General features: G+C 44.0%; 2 protein-coding genes across 9 annotated transcripts in view; one reads left to right on the top strand and one right to left on the bottom strand.

Moving 5' to 3' along the window:
* SEL1L2 (SEL1L2 adaptor subunit of SYVN1 ubiquitin ligase) overlaps positions 1-25,614 on the top strand; it is a 128,615-nt gene that overhangs the window by 79,694 nt on the left and 23,307 nt on the right. For 7 of the 8 annotated variants that reach the window (XM_017341797.3, XM_051846206.2, XM_051846207.2 and 4 more), the window contains 5 exons: positions 156-310; positions 916-972; positions 9,230-9,298; positions 10,886-10,963; positions 25,164-25,226. In XM_017341797.3, the coding sequence (XP_017197286.2) occupies positions 156-310; positions 916-972; positions 9,230-9,298; positions 10,886-10,963; positions 25,164-25,226 (422 nt within the window). The remainder of the gene's footprint in view (positions 1-155; positions 311-915; positions 973-9,229; positions 9,299-10,885; positions 10,964-25,163; positions 25,227-25,614) is intronic. The other variant, XM_017341796.3, reaches the window with a different exon arrangement.
* Positions 18,983-22,410, bottom strand: LOC108176631 (large ribosomal subunit protein uL23-like). Its single transcript, XM_070052105.1, has one exon. The coding sequence runs from the start codon at positions 19,512-19,514 to the stop codon at positions 19,044-19,046; it is 471 nt and encodes a 156-aa protein (XP_069908206.1). The 5' UTR covers positions 19,515-22,410; the 3' UTR covers positions 18,983-19,043.

Raw genomic sequence — 25,614 nt, 5'->3', positions numbered from 1 at the left:
AAATTTAACTTCCTATGGGTCATCCCTCTGTGCTAATAGACCAGATTTCTGCACAATTTAAGGAGAATAAGCCTAACAACATTTTCTCTATACTGAATGTTAATCTCTTGCAGCCTGTTCTTTCTAGCTATTCTCTGGCTTGTTTCTATTTGCAGTTGCTGACAAATTGGAAAAAAATGAAGGTATTCCAGTGGAAAAAGTGAGACTAACTGAGAGACCTGAAAATTTGAGTTCCAACAGTGAAATTTTGGATTGGGACATATACCAATACTATAAACTTTTGGCAGAAAGAGGAGATGTTCAGATACAAGTAATGTATACAGATAAGATTGACTTTTTAGAACATGCAAATGATAAGATGTTTGATTCACTCTGAGTCCTAGAGGGATTAGCAGTGACCCATCCTGAACTGGTAAGGGAAGAGAAACCCTTTCTTCTTTGCACTATTCCTGTTTTGTCCCCTGCCACTTTCAGTCCCTGGTCCTAATGGAGAGCTAGTTACCATAGTAATAACAATATTCCTTGCATTTCTTACTGACAAATTCATTTTAAAAATAACTTAAATTTTGATTATAGACTAAATGGCCCATCAAATGCTGGTTTTAATATGCTGTTCTCAGGAATGGGGCATCATCCCCGTGACCTTTGAGAGTCAGAGTGAAGGCCCCTTAGGTTTATGTGCCTGAGTGTTCATTCCTGCACACCAGCTTGACTGGATTCCTGCTGTTGAGGAAGACATATGCCCAGCTGCATCCCATTAGCCACTAAAAGATATAGTCTGGATTGTTTCCCTGCTTCTTTCAAGACATGACAACTTTATCAAACTGAATCAACATCCCACAGTAAAATCACCATGTTTTCTTTATTTAAATTAACACTACTGCTAAAATCATTCTCAAAAATCATCATTCCTAGGTATCTCTTGGACAATTACATCTAATTGGGAGGAAAGGTCTAGATCAGGACTACTACGTAAGTCAATCTTAAGATTCAGTCATATGGAGTGGGGAGGATCGGGGTGAGGGAGGCTGGTGGGGCACTGAAAGTGGGGAGTGGGAAAGATGGAAGAAGTGGAAGAGGAGGGAAAATTGCTTAGGAGGAAGCCCAACCCTGCAACCTTGACCAATCTGCTTCTCAGATGGTGAGGAAGAACAAAGTTCATGTCAAGGCGCACATTCCTACTTGTCTTCAAGAGCAAAGGGAGAGGCACTTGGGGCAGGTGGAGTACCCATGCTCCAACAGAACCTAGCCATTTTCCACCCTCACACTCAGTGCAAGCCTTGAATATTGCCCTCCCACAAAGGCCAGCTAATAGAAAGTCCACCTGTGGCCGGCGCCGCAGCTCACTAGGCTAATCCTCCGCCTTGCGGCGCCAGCACACCGGGTTCTAGTCCCGGTCGGGGCGCCGGATTCTGTCCCGGTTGCCCCTCTTCCAGGCCAGCTCTCTGCTGTGGCCCGGGAGTGCAGTGGAGGATGGCCCAAGTGCTTGGGCCCTGCACCCCATGGGAGACCAGGAGAAGCACCTGGCTCCTGGCTTCGGATCAGCGTGGTGCGCCGGCCGTAGCGCGCTGGCTGCGGCGGCCATTGGAGGGTGAACCAACAGCAAAGGAAGACCTTTCTCTCTGTCTCTCTCTCTCTCACTGTCCACTCTGCCTGTCAAAAATAAATAAATAAATAAATAAAAAGAAAGTCCACCTGTGAGTTAAGTGTTGAGGAGCCTGAAGACCAACCTCATGCCTGTTTAGCTAAATCAGAGGACAGCCTGCTTTAATGTAATTAAAAAACATATTAAACATCTTTGTAAATTTGCTAAGCTTCTCTACATCATTTTGTTTAACCTTATCTTATCCCAGTGAGATTAGAAGATTAATTAACCATTCATATTTATAGTGGAGAAAAAAAAGCAAATGAATTTGTCCTACATGGTATCCTCCTCAGTAAGATGCCAGAGTCATGGTGTGGGTTCTTATCTAGATTCTGATTGTGGTTTTAAGGCCCTAATAACTACCTACTGGGGAAATAACTGGATTCTTTTTAAAAGATGAGTTTGCAGCTCTTCCATTTTATAGGAGACAAGTGTTCATTGTTTCAAAGGAACATGTACCCTATTTCAACACAGTCCCAGCAGCTCAGTGAAGGAAATAACTACATTGTAAGGCTGTTACATTTAAAAAGTGATCTGTTATTACCTTCCAGTTTACTTTATATTATTATTTTATGAATGTATCTTTGGTAATTTGTAGTTTATATGAGATACAATAAACATCAAGTAAATGTCAAAGTTATTTTCATAAAATGTGATAAAATAGGTAGCAATTTAAATCAGCATATGCATCCCAACACAATTCAATTGAAGGTCTTCAGATTATTTTTTTTAGTTTCTAAACATAACAAAGAGCATATCTTCTTTGATGGAAAGCACAGGATTCACAATATTACTTCAGGGTTGGATTTCCGACTGCCATGAGTTTCTCATATTAATCATAGGATACATAGCTGGGAAGAGGTCCTCATTTTCCATAAACATGAAATTTGGATGTAAAGGCACCCAAACCTTAGCTTGTAGGGAAGACACAGGAATCCTTGTACAGTGTAATAAAACCCCTCAAAATACTTCTAATCAGCCCCGGCCAGCATGAACACCAAATGGAGCTGGAGTTACCTCCAGATGAGAAAGAAGAGCAATCCCAGGACTGGCACTGAGGCATCCCAGTGATCTGGTGACAACAGCCAGCAGCTGGGCATCATCAGCAAACAGCCCACTCAGGATATTCCAGCAAGCTCATTCGTAGAGGTGTTATTTGGTTTGCTTTTTTACAGAGGAGGAGCTGAGGCTAGAGTCAAAAAGTAAATTGCTTCAAGGTTCACAGCTGAGAAGTAAGGTTGTTTAAGAAGAAGTTGAACTCAGACCCTTAGCATTCAAAACCTGGGCCCTTTTAATTAAACATTATTTCTTCTCGACTTGGAAAAAAATAGGGGCCTTTAAAAATATGTTTAAATAAAGGATGCCATGACTCTCAGATTCCTTCAGGTCTAACTTTCTGGGTGGGCCTCCTACTTTCCATTTAAAAAGGAGATTTCAATTTCAGAACCATCCCAGTCTATCAGGCCTTCTGTGGAGAAAGGACAAGCTGATTCTTTCTGTGTATGTCAACCTAATGATTTCGGACACATGTGGAGGTCTGTGGTCAAAGTCTCAGACTGAGTGACTAGGCATCAGTTAGCTTTGTCTGCACAACAAGCCATTCCCAAACATTGGTGGCTTAAAATGACAATCATTTAGTTAATTCAAGATTTAGGTTAACAATTTTGGCTAGATTCAGCTTGAGCCAGTCTGGTCTGGCAGGCTCAACTCAGCTTAGCTGGGCTTTAAATGCATGTGCTGGAGTGCTGACCAGTGCAGGTTGGTTTATCATGGCTTCTTCTGTGATGACTAGGATGACTGGGCCTCTCTCCGTGTAGTCTTACATTACAGGCAGTTGACCCAGGCCTTTAACATGGCAGTGGACAGTTTCAAGAACACAGAGCAGAAGTCTCTTAACTCCATAGCTCAGAACTCATAAATCACTTTCTTTGGTCATAGCAAGTAACAAGGCCAGTAAGACTGAAGAAACAGAGAGAGTGGGCGCTTCTCAGTGGACAGAGCTGCAAAGTATGGTGGCATTTTTGCAACTCACTATAGTTTAGTTGCACCAGAATCAACTTGAAGTGGCAGGGGAAACATGTAGAGGAGAGGGAAAATAAAAGGATAAGCCCAATTTCTAAAAGGTTATTACTGCAGCTCTTCTGATGTCTGGCTTCTCTTCCTTCAGTTGTCACTTCCTTGGAGAGGATTTTCTTGATCAATTCTACTCTTTCATCACTTACTCTATCACACTGTGTTTATTTTCCTCATGGCCCATATAACTCCCTGGATTTTGTTGATCTTTGTCTCCCCACCAAGAATATAAGTTCTTGTCTGTCTGACATTCACTAGGAATGCCAAGCTCAAAAAAAAGTGCCTGGTAACATGAGGTACCAGTATTTGTTCAATGAATAAATGAGTAAATGAATGCTAGCCCTAAACATATGTTGCTCCTTAGCCTGCAAACTACCACTTGAACTTGTCTGCTAATTTTTCAGTCCACTAAAGAAATACATTAGTATAAGCCTCTTTTTTAAATTTTTATTTATTTGAGAGGTGGAGTTACAGACAGAGAGAGGGAGAGATAGAGAGATAGAGGTCTTCCATCCTCTGGTTCACTCCCCAGATGGCCACAATAGCCAGAGCTGGTCTGATCTGAAGCCAGGAGCTTCTTCTGGGTTTCCTACAAGGGTGCAGGATCCCAAGCACTTGGGCCATCTTCCACTGCTTTTCCAGGCTATAGCAGAGAGCTGGTTTGGAAGAGGAGAGGCCAGAACACAAACTAGCACCCATGTGGGATGCTGGCACCACAGGTGGAGGCTTAGCCTGCTACACCACAGTGCCGGCCCCAATAAATAAATATTTTAAAATATATATAAATATCAAAAATAACTATCTTGCCTCCTCCTCTCCTTCCTTACTATTAGGTTGAATAAGTCTATCATGTGTTATCTTTTTTTTTTTTTAAGATTTATTTATTTGTTTGAAAGAGTTACACAGAGAGAGGAGAGGCAAAGAGAGAGAGAGAGAGGGAGAGAAGACTTTCATCGGCTGGTTCACTCCCCAATTGGTCACAACAGCCAGAGCTGCGCCGATCCAAAGCCAGGATCCAGAAGCGTCTTCCGGGTCTCCCACGCGGGTGCAGGGGCCCAAGGACTGGGGCCATCTTCTACTGCTTTCCCAGGCCATAGCAGAGAGCTGCATCGGAAGTGGAACAGCCGCGTCTCGAACCAGCGCCTATATGTGATGCCGGGGCTTTAGGCCAAGGCGTTAACACACTGTGCCATGGCGCTGGCCCTTATCAAACAACAGTTTTGCCCTCACGCTAGCCAAATTCTTAATTATTGAAAAGTGTTGGCTGGCGACACGGCTCACTAGGCTAATCCTCTGCCTGCGGGACCCACACTCTTGGTTCTAGTCCCGGTTGGGGCGCCGGTTCTGTCCCGGTTGCTCCTCTCCCAGTCTAGCTCTCTGCTGTGGCCTGGGAAGGCAGTGGAGGATGGCCCAAGTGCTTGGGCCCTGCACCCGCATGGAAGACCAGGAGGAAGCATCTGGCTCCTGGCTTCGGATCGGCACAGCGCACTGGCCGTAGTGGCCATTTGGGGGGTGAACCAACAGAAAAGGAAGACCTTTCTCTCTCTCTCTCTCTCTCACTAACTCTGCCTGTCAAAAATTAAAAAAAAAAAAAAGTATTGTATATGCGTTTCTTGATTGCATTATCTTGAATTTTCTACACATAAATTTTAATGTCATTTGCATTTCTAAATATATACAAGCTCAGAACCGATTGGATTATGAAAGCAGAGTGTTTGGGTGCATATTAGTAAAGTGGATAAAGCATAATTAAATTTAACCTGGCAGATGAATAATATCAAATAAGTGAGAGTAACTGCTTTATTTATCCTGCCACCCATTAAAAAGAAAAGAGCTAATAGCTTCCCTCTTCACGATGATTTACAGAGCCTGGGATTTAAAAAAAAGTGTTCATAAATATTTTTAGAACAGTATATTTTTCTTGGCATTTCATTCTATGGGAAATGTTACAAGCTGATTAAGGATTTGCTTAGAGCCAATAAAAAATCATACTCATTAAAATAAAGATGTGGATTCAAATAATAAAAACTTCACTTAGCATAATGTCTGAGACAAATCATATTTCATCCTAAGGCACCATCAATTGTAAAACATACCATTATTTTATGTTCTACTGAGAAAGAAAAAATGCCAATATAATTTATAATATGCCAGTGACAATAAGAAATGTTCTGATTAAAATGGGATTGGGTAAGATGCACATCTTAGAATCATTGATGGTAGCTGATCAGTAAATATTTGAAGGATTGGTGGATGGATGGATGGATGCTTGATCTTAACTAATTGAAAGACCCCAGATTGATTCATGCATATCCATCAAATTAGCTTACACAATACTTTTTTTTTTTTTTTTGACAGGCAGAGTGGACAGTGAGAGAGAGAGAGAGAGAGAAAGGTCTTCCTTTGCCGTTGGTTCACCCTCCAATGGCCGCCGCGGCCGGCGCACCACACTGATCCAATGGCAGGAGCCAGGTACTTATCCTGGTCTCCCATGGGGTGCAGGGTCCAAGTACCTGGGCCATCCTCCACTGCACTCCCAGGCCACAGTAGAGAGCTGGCCTGGAAGAGGAGCAACCGGGACAGAATCCGGCGCCCCGACCGGGACTAGAACCCGTTGTGCCAGCGCCGCAAGACGGAGGATTAGCCTAGTGAGCTGCGGCACCGGCGCTTACACAATACTTTCAAATTGTGTTTTAAAAATGTTTTTACAATTGAGAAATAGCATTAAGGAAATGCAAATGTAAAAAGAAAGAAAAGAGAATTGAAATACCAAGAAAGCCATGACATTGGAGTGATGTGTAACAGAGAGCCTCACTTCTTTTTTATCTTTATGGAATCATTATATTGAATGATGAGGGAAACTCCAGAAGTTTTATTTGCATCTGGGGAATAGATAATTTTATTTATTTATTTGAAAGGCAGAGTTACACAGAGGCAGAGAGAGAGCGAGCGAGCAAGAGATTTATTTTTTGACAGGCAGAGTTAGTGAGAGAGACAGAGAGAAAGGTCTTCCTTCCATTGGTTCACCCCCAAATGGCCACTACGGCCAGCGCGCTGTGCCGATCTGAAGCCAGGAGCCAGGTGCTTCCTCCTGGTCTTCCATGCGGGTGCAGGGCCCAAGCACTTGGGCCATCCTCCACTGCTTTCCCGGGTCACAGCAGAGAGCTGGACTAGAAGAGGAGCAACCGGGACTAGAACCAGGCGCCCATATGGGAAGCCGGTGCCACAGGTAGGGGATTAACCTAGTGAGCCAAGGCGCCAGCCCCCTATTGCAGGATATTTGAGTACTAAATTACTAAGCTGGATTTTGAAAATGATTTCATAGAATCATAATACTAGAGCTGAAAGGCCCATAGATATTAAAGTCCAACCCCCCTTATGCTAGAGATGTATAAACAGTCATTCATTCATTCTCATGGAATATTTCCTGAGTCTCTAATCATGGCAGACACTATGTTAACTACAGAGGATTCAACATTAGAGGAGACTACATATGTAGATAATTAAATCAGTGGATAAATGCCTAGATAGGGACAGGACAGAGTGCCCTGAGAGCACAGAGGGGAGGACTCTGAATGAGCAAACCAAGGCCAGGAGATAATGTTACTTGCATAAATTATAGTTACCTAGAGACATATTTGCTGTCATGGCTCAGTAGAGATAGTCATAATAAATACTTTTATTTTTTATATTAATGTACTTTAATTTGGTAAATAACACATCGCTACAACTCTCTCCTATCAAGGTACACTTACATTTTTCCAGACATTTTAGCTTCCCTAATACTCATAAATATCCAATGACCTCTATTTTCCACACATATCAAAAAAGTCCTTAACCTGATATGCAATATACACATCATCCTAGTGAGCACTTTTTAAAGAGCAGGAGTTATGTCCTAATTGTTTTATTTTATTATGCCATGTGGTTTCTGAGGAGACTTTCTGGAAGACCAGCCCAAGGCCTAGGGAATATGGCAGCAAAAAACAAAAGCAGCCCTTATGAGTGTTCTAGACTGAGCACTTCATTTAATGTTATGACCTAGGCAAAGTCAGAGGCTTTGCCAGTCTCCTGCAATTTAATTTAGAATAATCTTGAAGTTCACCTGTGCAGAAAGACCTAGTCTCAGCAGGCAGCTGAGCATGTCTGATCTTACCCTGTCTTATAAACCTTAAGATGCCACATAACCAATTCTGGCAACTCTATTACAAACTGTCTTGCAGAGTGTCAACATAGAAGCCTACTGTGGGGAGCAACTCGGACTAGACTAAGTTACTGGAATTAAGACTTATTCTATGCATCTGCTCTCCCACAATATGGCGCTGGGAGAGGAGAAAACAGCTTCTACGCAGCTGCCTCTTGCCAACTTGAGTGATGACCTCCAGGAGCTGATCCTGCTCCTGATTGGAGGAGAGCAGCGTACTCGGCGTGTGGGCAGCCGAGTTGGGATTGGCGGAGGAGGACTATAAAGGAGGAGAGAGACAACATGCACGAGGAACATCTAGGGGGAACATCTATCTGAAGGAGCACCTGTGCAGCCCCCGAGAGAGCCGGCCGGCGGTGTGCCGCTCCCCCGCGGAAGTGGGGAATGTGGCAGGGGGAACCATCCTTCCACAGAGGTGGAAGGGACGGTAGCCAACCCGGGAAGAACCAGCAGCAAACCCGGGAAGGGCCGAGCAGACGAAAGAACAGCGCAGGGTCCTGTGTCGTTCCTCCACGAAGACGGGGAGCGACATAATGGTGCTGTGACTCGGATAGGAAGCCTAGGCAGGGTTTAGTGTCGTTCCTCCACGAAGAGGAGGAGCGACACCTACTTTTTCAAAATAATTATTATTTAGCTTTATACTAGGATTCATCTCATTCCATAAATCCACATGCCATTCATGTCTTTTCAAATGTGAGAAACAAGTCTTAATATTCTAAAGTTATATATGTGTCACACACACATACACACACATAAAGGGTCTTCCAAAATTGCATGGAAATTTTATATTATGAAAAAAGTATGCATGGTTTTCAAAAAATTTCACACCAAGATTTATTTATTTATTTGAAAGGCAGAGAGAATAAGAGATGGGGGTGGGGGGAGAGGAAGAGAGAGAAAGTCTTCCATCCTTTGCTTCACTCCCCAGATGGCCCCAACAGCCAGACCTGCCCCTGTCCTAAGTCAGAGGCCTGGAGCTTCCTCCTGGTCTTCCATGCAGGTGCAGGGGCCCAAGCACTTGGGCTGTCTTCCACTGCTTTCCCAGGCCACAGCAGAGAGCTGGATTGGAAGTGGAGTAGTTGGAAATCAAACCACTGCCCATATGGGAAGCCAGCACTGCTGACAGTGGTTTTATCTACTACACCACAGCCCTGTGCCCCACCGCTAAATTTATCTTTCAATTACTTTTTTTCCATGAACATTTTGTAGATATTTTGGAATACTTACTGCATGATAAAATTTGGTTCAAAGAACCATTTTGAGGATTTGTTTGTGACTGGCAATAATACTGTTCCTTTTCTCTCTAGAAAGCATTATACTATTTCTTAAAGGCAGCAAAGGCTGGGAGTGCCAATGCCATGGCATTCATCGGAAAGGTACATGCTTCACCTTGATCAATATTTTTCATAGATTAAAAACCTAAGAAATTAGTGATGCTAGTTAATGGAATCCAATGTGTGGTGACAGGACTGCAGGCCCTGTTCATGGAAGCAGCTCAGAGAGCATTTGGCTGCAGCCTGAGGGTGGTATTCTTGAAATGATAGTTTGGGACATCCCATACAACAGCAGCTTCTAGGTGGAGCACCAAAAGCAGCCATGAAAGTGGCCCAGGACTCCTCTGCTGAGTGTAGCTATGAGCCTGTGAGCTCCTTTCCTTCCCTACCCCAAATGGTAGCAGGAGATTCAGGCTAGTAATACGTTGAAAATTGATATAGGCTACAGATTCGACCCGCGAGGCATGGTAGGGCGACAGCACTCTTCAACAAGAAGCACTGGAGACAAGTTTCAGTGAACATATCCGCTTTATTAACAACCAAGCACATCTTTTAAAGGGCAGGCAGAGGGGACATAACTCATTCAGGGCAATACTAATTCTGTAGGATGAAGTTGATATTGGTGCCGCTATGCTTCTCCAATCAGCTTGAAGGTCACTTAGCTAGGGTAGCTTTCCAGGTGGGCCTGGGCCACATCTGGGAGCAGTTTACCTGATTGGCGGGGGGTGGGGGAAATGTGTCTAGGGCTCCCGCATCCTGCCAGTAGTCAGGCTAACCTGCATGGGCAGCCTCCCAGCCAGATACAGGATCACCCACAGTAGGCCTTGACCCAAATGCCTATCTCCTCCTCCCCTTGAATGAGAACCAACTTTAAGCTGACCAAAGTCTGTTCTTTGTCACTTCTGATGAGAGGTTCCCTAGGGTGGTTAGGCAGCCTTTGTGTACGGTTCTTTTAGAAAGACATGTTGAATCTCTCTTAAAGACCACTCAGTACCAACTTGGCTCCCTTCTGCCAATTTGCATTAGTAACCATGGGGATGAGTGCCTTGCTTCCGGAAGTGCTATATAAAGAAAATCTAGATGAAAGAACAGGAGAAAATACAAATAAGATTCATGTTTTGGCCCTTAGGCAAGGTCACTCAGAATGTATATAGCAGATTAGTTTCTGCTTTCGTTTTAATTAAAGTGAAATTCAAATAGCAAAATTAACCATTTTCAAGTGTAAAATTCAATGGCATTTAGTACATTCATAATGTATGCAACCATTACTTCCATGTAGTTTTAAAACATTTTCAGGGCCAGATTGGTGGCACAGCAAGGTAAGTCACCACCTGTGAAGCTGGCATTCCATTTTAGCACTAGTTCAGGTCCCAGCTGCTCCACTTCTGATCCAGCTCCCTGCTGATGCACTTGGGAAAGCAGCAGAAGATGGCATTAGTGTTTGGGCCCCTGCTACCTACAAGGGAGACTTGGATAGAGTTCCAGGTGCCTGGCTTTGATCTGGCCCAACCCTGGCCATTGCAGACATTTGGGGGAGTGAACTAGTGGATAAAAGATTCTCTCTCTCTTTCTCTGCCTCTCCTTCTTTCTCTGTAACTCTGCTTTTCAAATAAATAAATCTTTTATAAAAATTCATTTTTATCACGTTCCAATTCCTGTTTGTTACATCCTCTTTTCCTTTTTTCCTAGATGTATTTAGAAGGGAATGCTGCTGCACCACAAAATAATGCTACTGCCTTCAAGTACTTTGCTATGGCAGCCAGTAAGGTATGTCCTCAACCCATTGCTGTAAACACATAAAACCAATTGGCTTTTAGTACATGCAGATTGGAGCCCAAGAGAGTTGGCTTTGCTGTCCCAAGTCTGGATAATGGGACTGGAAAGAGTTTTGTGTCCTAGAGAAATCCAGTATTATTGACAATAAATGTGGGGTTGGGAGAGATATGATTTATCTTCCTGGTAAATGAAAAATGACAGTGACTTATGCTACCCTAGTAGGAGTCAGCAGGAAACCATATAGAAGTTCGACTTCCCCCACCCTCTGAGGTAGATAAAACCATCTAGCTTAGAAATAGAGAATAAAAGAGATGAGGACAGAGAAAGGGAAAAATTCGATCAATAAATACAATAAGTTCATGGCAAAGACAACCAAGAAATATCGTTTTCTCCTGTCAGATCTTAACCACAGGCCAAAGTCCCCCTTGCCCAGGCCAGAGATTTTCAAGGAAGCAGCCACAGCAAGGTGATTGAGAACATAATTTTGGAGATAGAACTTGTTAGTTTAGGATTTTTAGTTTCCAAGCAATGCATACAGACAACTGGTCAAGGGAGAAAAGACTTTTCTTGTAGATAGGACAGCATGGTAAGGGGAAATAAGTTTTCAGTGGGTGAGGGATCTGAGGTGAGACGTCAGCCTGCCACACAGCAGGCAGTAGCCCCTTTTTATTCTACTTGTTAGAGGAAGTTCACATGGATGTGCAGAGTACAGTATCATTCATGATAAGGTAGGCCTGATTGTGCAGAAAGTCTTGTTGGCAGTTGTTAATTGAAGCCAAAAATGATTTATAAGATATGGTTCTGTCAGTTTGGTATGTCCCAGGAGAGGCACTCATAAAAGTTGGTACTGGGCCAGTGGAATACCGAGTTGTGAAATAACACCAATGTCTATGGGTATCTACTTGCACCCAGTTCTGTCAGTTTTGAAATGAACTATTTTGCCCCCAAGGCCTAGCAAATCCTAACAAATCCTACGCCTATGACCACTCAGCGGCAATTCCTAAGGTGGCTAGGACAGTTATTAGGGTGACAGCTCTTTCACTGTGAATATTTGTGGTTAGAGAAATTGGTGGAGACTGGTTATTGGGTGCCACGTTAACATTGGGTGGAGTGGGGGCAGGCGCCATGGTGCAGTGGGTTAATCCTCCGCCTGAGGCGCCAGCATTCCATGTGGGAGCCGGTTCTAGTCCCGGCTGCCCCTCTTCCTGTCCAGCTCTCTGCTATGACCCAGGAAAGCAGTAGAAGATGGCGCCAGCTGTTGCGGCCATCTAGGGAGTAAGCCAGCAGAAGGAGGACCTTTCTCTTTGTCTCTCCCTCTCACTCTCTGTAACTCTACCTCTCAAATAAATAAATAAAATCTTAAAAAAAAAATGGATGGGGTGTGTGTGTGGGTGTGGTGGTCAGAAACACAAGAGTCCAGTTAGTGAGGAGACAGAGATAAGTGTTGGTCCCACAAAGGAAAAGGTCCCCTGTGAATTATAATGAGGATGGGAATCTCCCTAAGGAAGGCACCCCCACTGGCTCTCATCTTGATGAACTGAGAGGAGGCCTGGCCTTGATAGGAGGTGAGTAAAGAGTGGTATCTCTATTACAGTTCTACATGCAATGGCAACAAAGACCCTAGGCCATCCCCTCAGATCAGGTTTTTGGCAGAGTGGGCAAGGATTCTTTGGAAGCCAGCTTTTGTCAGGATTTTGATTGCCAGATGCCCTGACTTTATGCATCTAAAACAGGTGTTATTTGGGGTTAGAATGGACTTGTTGGGTCTCCTTGATGGCAGATCATCATGTAAAGCAGCATTTAGTATCAGAGGAAACCTAAGCTAGAAATTCATAGTCATGGGCATGTTTTGACATTTTCTTTTTCTCTGAGTTGAGACAGTGTCCATGAGGCGAACAGTGTCCTTTCAGGTAAAAATCAAACATGTCAGTCACCTTATACCATCAGTCTAACTGTTTATTTATCTGAAGTTTCCCATCTCTCCTTTTATCTGATTTAGGTCTTGCATTGTGAAGGGGATTGGTATACTGAAGGCGGCAGTCTGCTATTTCCTATAGGGACTACTTTCCTGTTACTTTTATGGTGGGGCTGAGGGCTGACTCTAACCAAGGGAAAGCAGCTGGTGGCTTTGCAGAACAAAAGTGCCCATTTACCTTTCTTTCTCTCTTTCTCTCTTTCTTTCTCTTTCTCTCTCTCTCTCTTTCTCTCTTTCCTTTTCTTTCCTTTCCTTTCCTTTCCTTTCCTTTCCTTTCCTTTCCTTTCCTTTCCTTTCCTTTCCTTTCCTTTCCTTTCCTTTCCTTTCCTTTTCTTTTCTTTTCTTTCTTCAGACCAAGGCTGTGCAGCCAGAAAGATATGTGTGCACCTCTCACATGGCTGCTGGGTAACTCTGCACTCCTGATGTGGATGTGCTGCCCAGGGGTAGAGACTTCTCGTAGGTCTACATGGACAGACCCTGCTCTGAAACACTAGCCAGGGGAGTGTGGTGAGCAAGGGTGGAAGTGCAGTCAGGGAGGGCAGCCAGATCCCTATCCTAGTGCCAATTCAGCTGCAGTCAAACAATGGACATGAGAGAGAGCGCTTATCCCCACTACCGCCCACATCACACAACCAATGTAACATGCAGGACAAGCTGTGTCTGGTATAAAGCAGTGAGCAAGTATCTGCTTCTGGAATCATGTCCCTTTGACCCTAGAGTGCAAAACATCAGATCTTTATATAAGCACAACATAAGTTGGGTGTCCTTCTGTTGTCAGAGGTGTAAATCATTTGATCAAAACAATGGTAATAATTCATGTAATCTGAGTGTTTTAAACAAAGCTGAGCGTCAGATCTAATCAGAGTTAAAGTGATCTCTCCAACAGTTAAATAGGCAGATAATGTTAACTCCTTTAAGACTCAGTTACTCAGGTAATTGGAACCCAATAACGAAAACAGAAAACATGAGAAACCTTCCCCAAGACACAAAAAAAGTTTGTTACCTAGGTCAGTTATAAAAACACAGAGTGGCCGGCGCTGTGGCTCACTTGACTAATCCTCCGCCTGCGGTGCCGGCACCCCAGGTTCTAGTCCTGGTTGGGGTGCCAGGTACTAGTCCCGGTTGCTCTTCTTCCAGTCCAGCTCTCTGCTGTGGCCAGGGAGGGCAGCGGAGGATAGGCCAGGTTCTTGGGTCCCTGCACCCACATGGGAGACTGGGGTGGGGGGGAGCACCCAGCTCCTAGCTTCGGATCAGCGCAGTGCCAGTCGCAGCAGCCATTGCAGGAGTGAACTGGCGGAGGGAGGACCTTTCTCTCTTTCTCTCACTGTCTATAACTCTACCTGTCAAATAAAAAATAAAAAAAGAAAACACAGAGTAACTTTGATTAAAAAGATTGGTGTATGATATCAACATATAAAGCAGTTTTTTAATTTTGGAGAAATTGAGTAGAAACAGGTATATAACACAGTCTACCAAAGTGTTATAAGCCCTAGAAATCTTGGGGAAATCTTACAAACCATTCAAGCATAGTATCAACAACGTTTATGTTGTTAATCTAACTACAAATATTTTTAGAGAATCACTGTGGATGGCAAAAGAGTTAAAACAGTCATGATTACAATACCAACTTAGCAGTTTATAGCATGTTAGAAAGCATAGTGGGGCCAGCGCCGCGGCTCACTTGGCTAATCCTCCACCTGCGGCACCGGCACCTCAGGTTCTAGTCCCGTTTGGGGCACCGGATTCTGTCCCAGTTGCTCCTCTTCCAGCCCAGCTCTCTGCTGTGACCCAGGAAGGCAGTGGAGGATGGCCCAAGTGCTTGGGCCCTGCACCCGCATGGGAGACCAGGAGGAAGCACTTGGCTCCAGGCTTCGGATCGGTGCAGCGCTGGCCACAGTGTGCCGGCCGTAGTGGCCATTTGGGGGGTTAACCAATGGAAAGGAAGACCTTTCTATCTGTCTCTCTCTCTCTCACTGTCTAACTCTGCCTGTCAAAAAAAAAAAAAAAAAAGAAAGAAAGAAAGAAAGAAAAGAAAGAAAAGAAAAGAAAAGAAAAGAAAAGAAAAGAAAAGAAAAGAAAAGAAAAGAAAAAGAAAGCACAGCAGGGTTTCACAGACCTTCATCTTTTTAGGTCTCAGGACCTATAAAGCAAGGGGCAGTGCTGACTGGGGAGCTCTGAGTTTAACAAGGCACATAGCGGCCCCAGTCATAGAGCAGAGGTATCTGAAATAGGTGGGTAAAGGAACTTTCATAATTTAGCAAGCAAGAAAATGTAAAGCCTCTGGATCTAAGAGATCAGCAGGTTTCTCTTCGCTCATCTAGAAAAGTCTTAAGAGGTAGTTGGAAAATAAGACCCTCAAGGGGGTCTAGTGAGTGATTAAAAAAAAACAGTAGTTTAAGACAAACCTTTTTTTTTTTTTTTTTTTTTTTGACAGGCAGAGTGGATAGAGAGAGAGAGAGACAGAAAAGTCTTCCTTTTGCCGTTGGTTCACCCTCCAATGGCCGCCATGGCCGGCGCACCGCGCTTATCTGAAGGCAGGAGCCAGGTGCTTCTCCTGGTCTCCCATGGGGTACAGGGACCAAGCACTTGGGCCATCCTCCACTGCACTCCCGGGCCACAGCAGAGAGCTGGCCTGGAAAAGGAGCAACCGGGACAGAATCCGGCGCCCCGACCGGGACTAGAACCTGGTGTGCCAATGCCGCTAGGTGGAGGATTAGCCTATTGAGCCACGGCACCAGCCAAGACAAAACCATTTAAGACCAGTTTTGTTGGTGTTTTTTGTTTTGTTTTGTTTTTTCTAATTGTGGCAAAAGAGGTAGGGGAAATGAGGCACGTGGCATTCTTTGGTAGGAGATAAGTAAAGATTTTAGGGCTGCTTCCTAATAGATAAGACATCCCATTCTTCCTCTTGCCACTCCTGACCTTTGAGACTGGATGAGGAGAGGTAGCAAATGGGAAGGAGAGAGACAGAGATAGAGAGAGAAAGGAGTGCCTGAGTGGGTATGACCAAAAGATGAAAAGCAGACAAAGGAGAGAAAGGCCACAGGGACTAGCTTAAAGGAAAAAGTGCACAAGCTTCAGCCTACATGACATTTTGGCAAAGAACTGGTTGCCACTAGATAAGGCAGGAGAAAGGATAGAAGTAGGCCAGACATGCAGCATTCCTCAGGGTGAGGTTGCTTAGGACTTATCACTGCTCTTGTTTTCTTACGACTGGCTCTGTCAAATATATTATTGGAGATGGCTGAAACGGAAGTTTTGTCTTCGCATGAAAATGAATTTAGATGTGAGACAGACTGGCAGTTAGCAAGGCAGTGAGGTTTAATGGAGTAGGGCATCTGTCAGAATGGATGGGCACCTCTCCACATGCAGCCAGAGAGATAGAGTACAGTCATTAAAACTGGGGTAAGCAAAGTTATATACTTTAATGGAAAGAATACATCTCACGGACAAGGTGGGCATCTCAGAAAAGAACTGAGAGTGGTGGCAGCCCAGATATGGCCCTTTTTCCCCCAGATATAATGGAAGAGGAACTAAAACATAAACATTCTGGTAGGTGAGGTCATGTGAGTAGGTAAGGCATAGGAATTTCCTGGTGTATTGGGTAGGACCCATGCTGTAGGAGCCCCAGAATTTTAATTTGAGCTATATCCGTAAAGAGACACCTGGACGTTAACAATAACTTCTGTGCCAGCCACATCATAGTGAGAAAATAAGGATGGGTAGTAGGGAGTGAGCAGCTGGGGCCACTGTTGTAAGCTCAAATGGACAGTAGGAGGAGAGAAGGAGTGGGGGGAGAAAAAAGGGGACTGAGAAGAAGATTTGGAAGGTGAGGAAAATTTCTCAGCTGAGTGCTGAGGCAGCATAAGGAGGAGGAGGAGGAGGGAGAGGGGCATGATGGCAGGATCAAAGTCAGGATCAGACGTTAGAGGTTTAATCTTTTCCCTGAGAAGGAGAATGTGATAGGTGATGCAAGACTGACGGAGTGAAGGGCAATTATGGAGATAGAAGAATGTCCATACATAGGGAACCTTGAGCCATTTTCCACTGTGACTGATGAAGTTGTCTAAATCTCAAAGAATTTGGAATTCAAAGGTCCTATTATTGGGTCACTGACTATTATTATATAATTTATATTGTGCCCAAACTGAATTACAGAAAAAGGTATGTCCCAGATAAGACAAGGTGAATTTACACGTGGAGAGTGGAGACAAGTCCCAGAGAGTGAGGGAGAGAAGCAGGCATCCCCAGATCTTTTGAATTAGACTGTCTCTTCCTGGCATCCCCAGAGAGAGAGGGGTCAGGCCAGAACGGGCCAGTGCCTCAGACTGGAGGAGAGACCTGACCAAGCAGGACTTCAGATGGGTGCATAGGTGATACAAGGCCCTCCAGACTAGATTCAGAAGGGCTCAGGGCTCACTTGGTCTCCCAGAAATTTAGCCAGTGTGGTATGTTGAAAGTGCATTGGAGGCCGGTGCCATGACTCACTTGGCTAATCCTCCGCCTGTGGCGCCGGCACCCCGGGTTCTAGTCCCGGTTGGGGCGCCGGATTCTGTCCCAGTTGCTCCTCTCCCAGTCCAGTTCTCTGCTGTGGCCCAGGAAGGTAGTGGAGGATGGCCCAAGTGCTTGGGCCCTGCACCCGCTTGGGAGACCAGGAGGAAGCACCTGGCTCCTGGCTTCAGATCGGTGCATCGCGCCGGCCACAGCGCTCTGGCGGTAGCGGCCTTTTGGGGGTGAACCAACAGAAAAAGGAAGACCTTTCTCTCTGTCTCTGTCTCTGTCTCTCTCACTGTCTAACTCTGCCTGTCCAAAAAAAAAAAAAAAAAAAAAAAAAATGCATTGGAGAAGTGGAGTTTCCGCATGGACAAACCCCCTCAAAATTGCCTTCCCAGGTTTGGCACCAAATGTTAGGTTTAGGATTTTTAGTGCCTGAAAAAGGTACAGAGACGACCAATCAAAGCAGAAAGACTTGTATTATATTCAGGACAGCACAGTAGGTAGAAGTAAGGTTTCAGTCTCCCAGACACTGAGCAGGGGGTCAGCCTGCCAAACAGGCCCTCTTTTTAAGCTACTAGTTAGAGGAGGGCTATGTGGACATGCAGAATACCACATCACCCATGATAAGGTGGGCATACACAAGCAGAAAACCTTGTTGGCAGTTGTTAATCGAAGCTGATGATTTACAACATAGGATTCTGTCAGTTTAGTATGTTTCAAGAGAGGCACTCATAAAAATTGGTGTCAGGCCAGTAGTACACTGAGTTGTGAAATAACATCAAAGTCTAGGGTTATCTCATTGTATCCAGTTCTATTGTTTTTTTTTTTTTTTTTAAGATTTATTTTATTTATTTGAAGGGCAGAGTTACAGACAAAGGGAGAGAGAGAGGTCTTCCATCCGCTGGTTCACTCCCCAAATGCCTGCAGTGGCAGGAGCTGAGCCAATCCAAAGCCAGGAGCTTCTTCCAGGTCTCCCATGTGGGTGCAAGGGCCCAGGGACCTGCGCCATCTTCCACTGCTTTCCCAGGAGCATTAGCAGGGAGCTGGATCAGAAGTGGAGCAGCCAGAACTCAAACTGGCACCCATACGGTATGCCAGCGCTGGAGGTCAGGGCTTTAATCCACTGTGCCGTAGCACCAGTCACAGTTCTATCAGTTTTGAAATTTATTTGTGCCCGTGGATCCAGATAGAACCTCTGGCTTGAATGTCAGCTCTGCATTGTGGCCGTGGACCAACTATTTAACTTCTCTGTGCCTCGATTTTCTCATCTCACAAATGAGACTATAAGATTTGCATGATATTGCTGTTGTTAGGATCTGTAAAAAATGTGAATAGAAAGTATTACAACAGTACCTGGTGTATGGTGGATGCTGTCTATCAACTCTTACCTTTTTCATTCTTGGTCCAGTTAGGTTGAGAGAACTTTGAAGCATATCCAAGGCAGAACAGATTGGAACTATGAGAGAATACAGATATGATACAACACTTGGCCCTCCATATCCATAGGTTCTATATGCATGGATTCAACCAACTGAATATTGAAAAAATTTTTTTTATGGTGAGAAAACATATATTTAGAATTAGCCAGCTGGACTCTGTTCAGATGATCCCAATTTTGTTGGCAACGTCCAGAGCATCATAGTCAGGAGCCAGCCGCACATACGCCTTCTTCTCTCCGTCAGGTCTGATCAGGGTGTTGACTTTGGCCACATCAATGTCATAGAGTTTCTTCACAGCTTGTTTGATCTGGTGCTTGTTGGCCTTGACATCCACAATGAACACCAGTGTGTTGTTGTCTTCTATCTTCTTCATGGCTGACTCCGTGGTCAGGGGGAACTTGATGATGGCATAGTGGTCAAGCTTGTTTCTCCTGGGGGCGCTCTTCCGAGGGTATTTGGGCTGCCGTCGGAGGCGCAGTGTCTTGGGCCGCTGGAAGGTGGGGGACGTGCGGATCTTCTTCTTCTTGTGGCTGTGGACGCCTTTCAGCACTGCCTTCTTGGCCTTCAAGGCCTTCGCTTTGGCTTCGACTTTAGGAGGGGCAGGAGCTTCCTTCTTCGCCTTCGGCGCCATCTTGGTGAAAAGCTGAAAATATTTTTTAAAAAATAAGAAATGTGTTTGTATCAAATGTGTCCAGGCTTTTTTTCCATGCCATTTTTCCTGAAAAAATTCAGGTGTAACAGCTATTTACATAGCATTTGCATTGTGTTAGGTATTATAAATACTCTGAATTTTTAAAAAGTGTACAGGAGGGAAGCAGGCATTTAGCCTAGAGGTTATGACACCAATCCCACATCAGAGTACATGGGTTCAATTCCCAGCTTTGGCTCCTGACTCCAACTTCCTGCCAATGCAGAACCTGGGAGGCAGTGGTGATGGCGTAAGTAATTAGGTTTTTGCCACCCATTTGAAAGAACTGGATTGCATTGCTAGCTCCCAACTTTGTCCCTGGCATTTGAAGAGTAAAGCAGCAGATTAGAATTGGCTCGCCCTATCTCCCTCTTTCTATCTCTATCTCTGTCTCTGTCTCTCTCCCTTCCTCTTTCTCTTGCTCTCTCTCTCTCTCCCCCTTTCTCTGCCTCTCAAATATAAAAATGAATTAATTTAACAAAGTACACAGGAAGATTGCATTAGAGTATATGCAAATAGTATGCCATATATATAAGGGACTTGAGCATCTTCAGATGTCAGTATCTATAGGGGTGCTGGAATCAATCTCCTATGGATACTGAGTCTTGGCCTTTGTTGCTAGGCTCAATGAGGCTGGTATATGTCAGATAAAACTTAGTAGACTACTCTGAATCCCCTTAATGCACAAAGAGTGTCCTCAACCCAACACCCATCAGCCTGATGTTGGCAAATGGCCTTGATAAACTCTATTCCTGAACAATAGGAAGCATTTTGTTGTCCCGCAATTCCATACTGCAACACTAGCAGTAAAGATGTGCTCAAATCGGAATATTTTCAACTGTTCTCAGTTTTTAAAAGCCTGCATGCTGCTTTAGGAGCCTATTTATAAATGACTAGCACCTCTGAGCTGCTGCTATTGTGGTGTAAATTACTGAGAAGGATAGTACCCAGCTCCTCTCCCTTGTAATTTACATGAAATTGTTGCTTGGCAAGACAATTATCTGTAGTACCAGTAGATTAGGAGGATAAGGGAGAGCAGACAGAAAAAGAGGTAACAGAGGAAGATCTCATATAATCTGGCAAATAACACTTATTTATCATCCCAAAGGAATAACATCAGGAAGTTGGATGCATAAATTAGCTCAGATCCCAAGTTGTTCAGGCTCTGCAACTGGCAGTCATCTGGGCTACGTATGTTCTAAGCCTGACCTACCTTCCTTTATGAAAGAATCCTGAAATTGTATTTGAAGTGATTATTCTGATCATTATTAGGTGGACATGGCCTCTGAGTCCTCTGGACAGTTTGCTATATTTCTCATGCATAATCTTCTTTCACTACTTTTTAAAATAAACTGCTGCCTTTTAAATTTGTTTTAATATTATATAGGGATACTTCAAAAGGCTTATGTTAATTTTGGTGCAAAAAATTTTGGAATCCATGTATAGTTTTTCATCCATGTGAGCTTTTTGATGGCCCCTTCATATTAGTACCAGTGACACAGGACAGTTGGGAACCCTGCATGTCCCACACCCCCACAGTCTCAGGAAGGTCCTTGGCTTAAGTAAGCCAACAAACTGAAAGCAAGAGAGTTTTATTAAAGAAAGTGGCAAAGAACAGGCTACTCCACAGACAGAGCAGCAGCACTATGTGCTGTTGGATTTCTACATTACAGGGGCCAGGAAACGTAAGTTTCTAGGCAGAATATTTATTTTATTTCTGGGAAAAGGTGACTGCCAGAAATTAGGGATCCATCTCTTTCCTCTCCTTATACTGTCATGTCATAGATTACCATGTCGACTGTAAACTGTCATGGGGCAAGAGGGAGTGTTTTTTGTTTTTGTTTTACTGTACTAATAATGCATTTCAATGAAAGTATAATGTGGCTGAGGTCAGGTGTGGACACCATGTTGGATCCAATTGATTTGAACCAGTTCCATTGCCTGAATCTTAAATTAGTAACCTTCACATCAAAATCTGTATGTCCAATTTTTTCTTGGAAAATGGCAAGAGCTGACAGTATGAGGAGCAGCTGTTACCTTTAGATGGGGCAGTTGCTCTCTAGTTTACCTCAATCTTCACCATTGTCTCCGTTGTCTGCCTTAAAGTACTAATAATACTTGCATGGCTCCTGGAGGTTTCTGAGTTGGCCATGTCTACCTTAGTGAGTTCTAAATGCATACACTGGCCCTTATGCAGATGGTGAGTAATCCAACGAGCCCTTGGTTTCCCTGGCACTCTCTTAGAGAGAAAGCAGTTTGTGCCCACTGTTCTCACTTTCTCCTTCTTTCCCTTCTTCCTTGCCTCCTGTCATTCACCTTTTCTTCCCTTCCATTTTTCTCTACATCTTAATGAAGCGAGTTAGAAGAAGACAGATTCACTAGCCATCACACTAGGCCTCACAGCTGCCCGAGAAAAGTGACCCAGGGCTCCTAGAAATCCCAGGTAGAAGTGGTCAAGAAAGAAAAGAGAAGAAGATAGCAGAGTAGCAGAGTTATGTTACCTGTTTTAATGCAGATGGACTGTCCTTAAGAACTCTTACAATAGTGGGTCCTTGGATATGCATAGGCTCAAAAGCTGGAGTCTTGAACCATTTTTTTTTTAAGATTTATTTATTTATTTGAAAGGTAAAGTTACAGAAAGAAAAAGAGAGAGAGAGAGAGAATCTTCCATCTGCTGGTTCACTACCCAAATGTCCGCAATGGCCGGAGCTGGGCCAATCCTGAAGCCAGAAACCAGGAGCATCTACTGGGTCTCCCACATGGGTGCTGGGGCCCAAGCAGTTGGGCCATATTCTGCTGCTTTCTGAGGCACATTAGCAAGGAGCTGCACCAGAAGTGGAGCAGGGTCCGGCGCCGTGGCTCACTTGGTTAATCCTCCGCCTGCGGTGCCAGCATCCCATATGGGCACCGGGTTCTAGTTGCAATTGCTCCTCTTCCAGTCCAGCTTTCTGCTGTGGCCCGGGAGGGCAGAAGAGGATGGCCCAAGTGCTTGGGCACCTGCACCCACATGGGAGACCAGGAAGAAGTACCTGGTTCCTGGCTTCGGATTGGCGCAGTGCCGGCTGTGGTGGCCATCTGGGGAGTGAACCAATGGAAAGAAGACCTTTCTCTCTGTCTCTCTCTCTCACTGTCTATAACTCTACCTGTCAAATAAATTAAAAAAAAAAAAAAAGTGGAACAACTGGAACTTCAACCGGTGCCCATTTGGGATGAGTTTGAAATATATATTCTTCATTTATGTGATATTTCTGTGTCACTGAAGAGTACTTTGATTGTTTCCACAATAACTAAAATTAGATGATAGGAATTTTGAAGAAATTTCTATCAGAATTTAAGTTCCTGAGAAAATACTATAAACCTATAAAACATGCTAAATGAAAGTGACCAGGTATGGTTCCTTACTCAGTGGCTACAAGGTAAAAGGCATGATAGGATGTGGAAGGGAAAAGTAAGTTTTCCCAGAGTGAGCATTTAGCCTGGTGGTTATAGATGCCTGCCCACTTAGGAGTGCCTGGGTTCGATACCCTGCTCAGGCTCCTGACTCCAGCTTCCTGCCAGTGGAAAGCCTGGGAGGTGATGGCTCAGTAATTGAGTTCATGCACTCATGTGGGAGACCCAAATTCAGTTCCTGGCTTCTGGCAATGGCCTGGCTCAGCCCCAGCTGTTGGAAGTATTTGGGAAGTGAGCCAGTAAATGAGAATGCACTCTCTCTTTTCTCTCTCTCCCTTCCCACACACTCTATGACTCTCAAATAATTTTTTTTTTTATTTTTGGACAGGCAGAGTGGACAGTGAGAGAGAGAGACAGAGAGAAAGGTCTTCCTTTTTCCGATGGTTCACCCTCCAATGGCCGCTGCGGCCAGCACACTGTGGCTGGCACACCGTGCTGATCTGAAGCCAGGAGCCAGGGGCTTCTCCTGGTCTCCCATGCGGGTGCAGGGCCCAAGCACTTGGGCCATCCTCCACTGCACTCCTGGGCCACAGCAGAGAGCTAGACTGGAAGAGGAGCAACGGGGACAGAATCTGGCACCTGACTGGGACTAGAACCCGGTGTGCCAGCACCGCAGGCAGAGGATTAGCCTATTGAGCCACGGCGCTGGCCTCAAATAAATTTTAAAAATATATTTTTAAATTTAAGTGAGTTTCCCAGTTGAAGAAATCACTTTCAAGGTTCATTCTTCATCCAGAATTGATATGTTAAATATCAATATAAAGATATGTTAAATAATAAATAAGCCAAATACTCTCTTCTTTAGAATAGTCAGAATACTAATATGGAAAACAGCAGGTCAAGCCATCATTTGGGATGCCCACAACCCTTTTTGGAGTCCCATCTGCACTTCCAATACAGCTTCCTGCTAATGTGTGCCCTGGAAGACACCAAATGATGGCTTAAGCACTTGGGCCCCTGCCACCTGCGTGGGAGACCTGGATTAAATTCTTAACTCCTTAATCTGGCCTGGTCCAACCCTGGCTGTTGCAGACATTTGGGAAGTGAACCAGCAGATGGAAGATTTTTCTGTCTCTCCCTGTGGATATAAGTAAATAAAGAAAAACATGATAATTTAGCATCTGAAGAAGAAAACATGGGTGATGTTATAAACAGTCAAAATGGAATAAAGCAATATATACCAATAAAGCTTTTCTTTTTAAAAGAAACTATTTTATTAATTTGAAAGAGTTACAGAGAGAGAGAGAGAGGTCTTCCATCCCACTGGTTCACTCTCTAAATGACCACTACAGCCAGAGCTGAGCTGATCTGAAGCCAGGAGCCAGGAGTCTTCTCTCAGCCTCCCAAGCAGGTGAGGGGCCCAAGGACTTGGGCCATCTTGTACTGCTTTCCCAGGCCATAGCAGAGAACTGGATCAGAAAAGCAGCCGGGACCTGAACCGGCACCCATGTGGGATGCCCGTGCTACAGGCTGGGGCTTTAACTCACTGTGCCATAGCTGCGGCTCCCAATAAAGCTTTAACTAATTGTCGTGTCTGGATTGAAACCCACAAAGAATCTCTAAAATATTATTTGGTAATTTATGTCAACCTCCTTTCAACAAGGTAAGTAGCAAGTGTCTGAATTAACTTCCCCCTGTGAAAACACCTATTCATCCTTCAAGACCCAACTCCAGTGTCACTACCACTGACAACTCAAGCCCTTTCAGTTCCTAACCTCTCTGGGCAGTTGAATGTTCCCCCCTCTAGGTGCTCATAATACTCTCAGTCTGTTTCTGCTTTAGGACTTACCACAGTTGCCATGACTTTAGGAAATCTAAAACCTCTCCAAAGCAGGGATCGTTGTTTACTCATCTTTTACTTCTTGCCTCCTACCTTTGCCCAATGGAGTCACACACAAGTAAAGTACTAAATAAGTGTTGGATGAAATAATGAAAATAACACTTTCCTTTCCTTCTGCTCTGTCCAGTCAGAGAGGTTAATGAAAGTGTGAAAGGAGAAGCAAGAGAGGGTCAGAATAATGTGCCAAGTACTTTGAGTAATCTCTTACTGGGCACATTTCAAGTATTTTGAATGATTTAGCAGCAGTTTTCTTTATTATGATTTCTTCCGGAACTTTATTTGGATTTTAAAAACTCTTCTAGGGCAATGCAATTGGTCTTCATGGACTTGGTCTTCTCTATTTTTATGGAAAAGGGGTTCCTGTGGTAAGTTAAATAATTTAATTTTCTTTTCCATGTGTTTCTTGCAATTTATAAAGTAAAATTCATGGTAATTCATTAGTTTAAAGGAATTAATCTATATTACCTGGTTTGCTAGACTATTATATCTGATAAGAGAATAAATAATCCAGTAAAATCGTTGTCAGAGGCACATAGAACAAGCTTAGGATAGGAGTAGCAAAGCTAATTATATCTTAGAATCATAGATTCTATGTAACCTTAGAAATCATTTATCCCCTGAAGATTCATTAATAGAGAATTTTTTCTTCTTAGTTTAACCTTTGTCTTTTGGGTGACCTTCCCTTAATGTGCAACAAAACCTGTCAATGTAGAAAAAGACATAATTTACAGTGAAAATGAAATAATTATCTCC

The sequence above is a fragment of the Oryctolagus cuniculus genome, chromosome 11 (assembly GCF_964237555.1).
Source record: "Oryctolagus cuniculus chromosome 11, mOryCun1.1, whole genome shotgun sequence".
Classification (NCBI taxonomy): Eukaryota; Metazoa; Chordata; class Mammalia; order Lagomorpha; family Leporidae; genus Oryctolagus; species Oryctolagus cuniculus.
The sequence above is the reverse complement of the archived record's forward strand: the minus strand, read 5'-3'. Positions and strand labels throughout refer to the sequence as shown.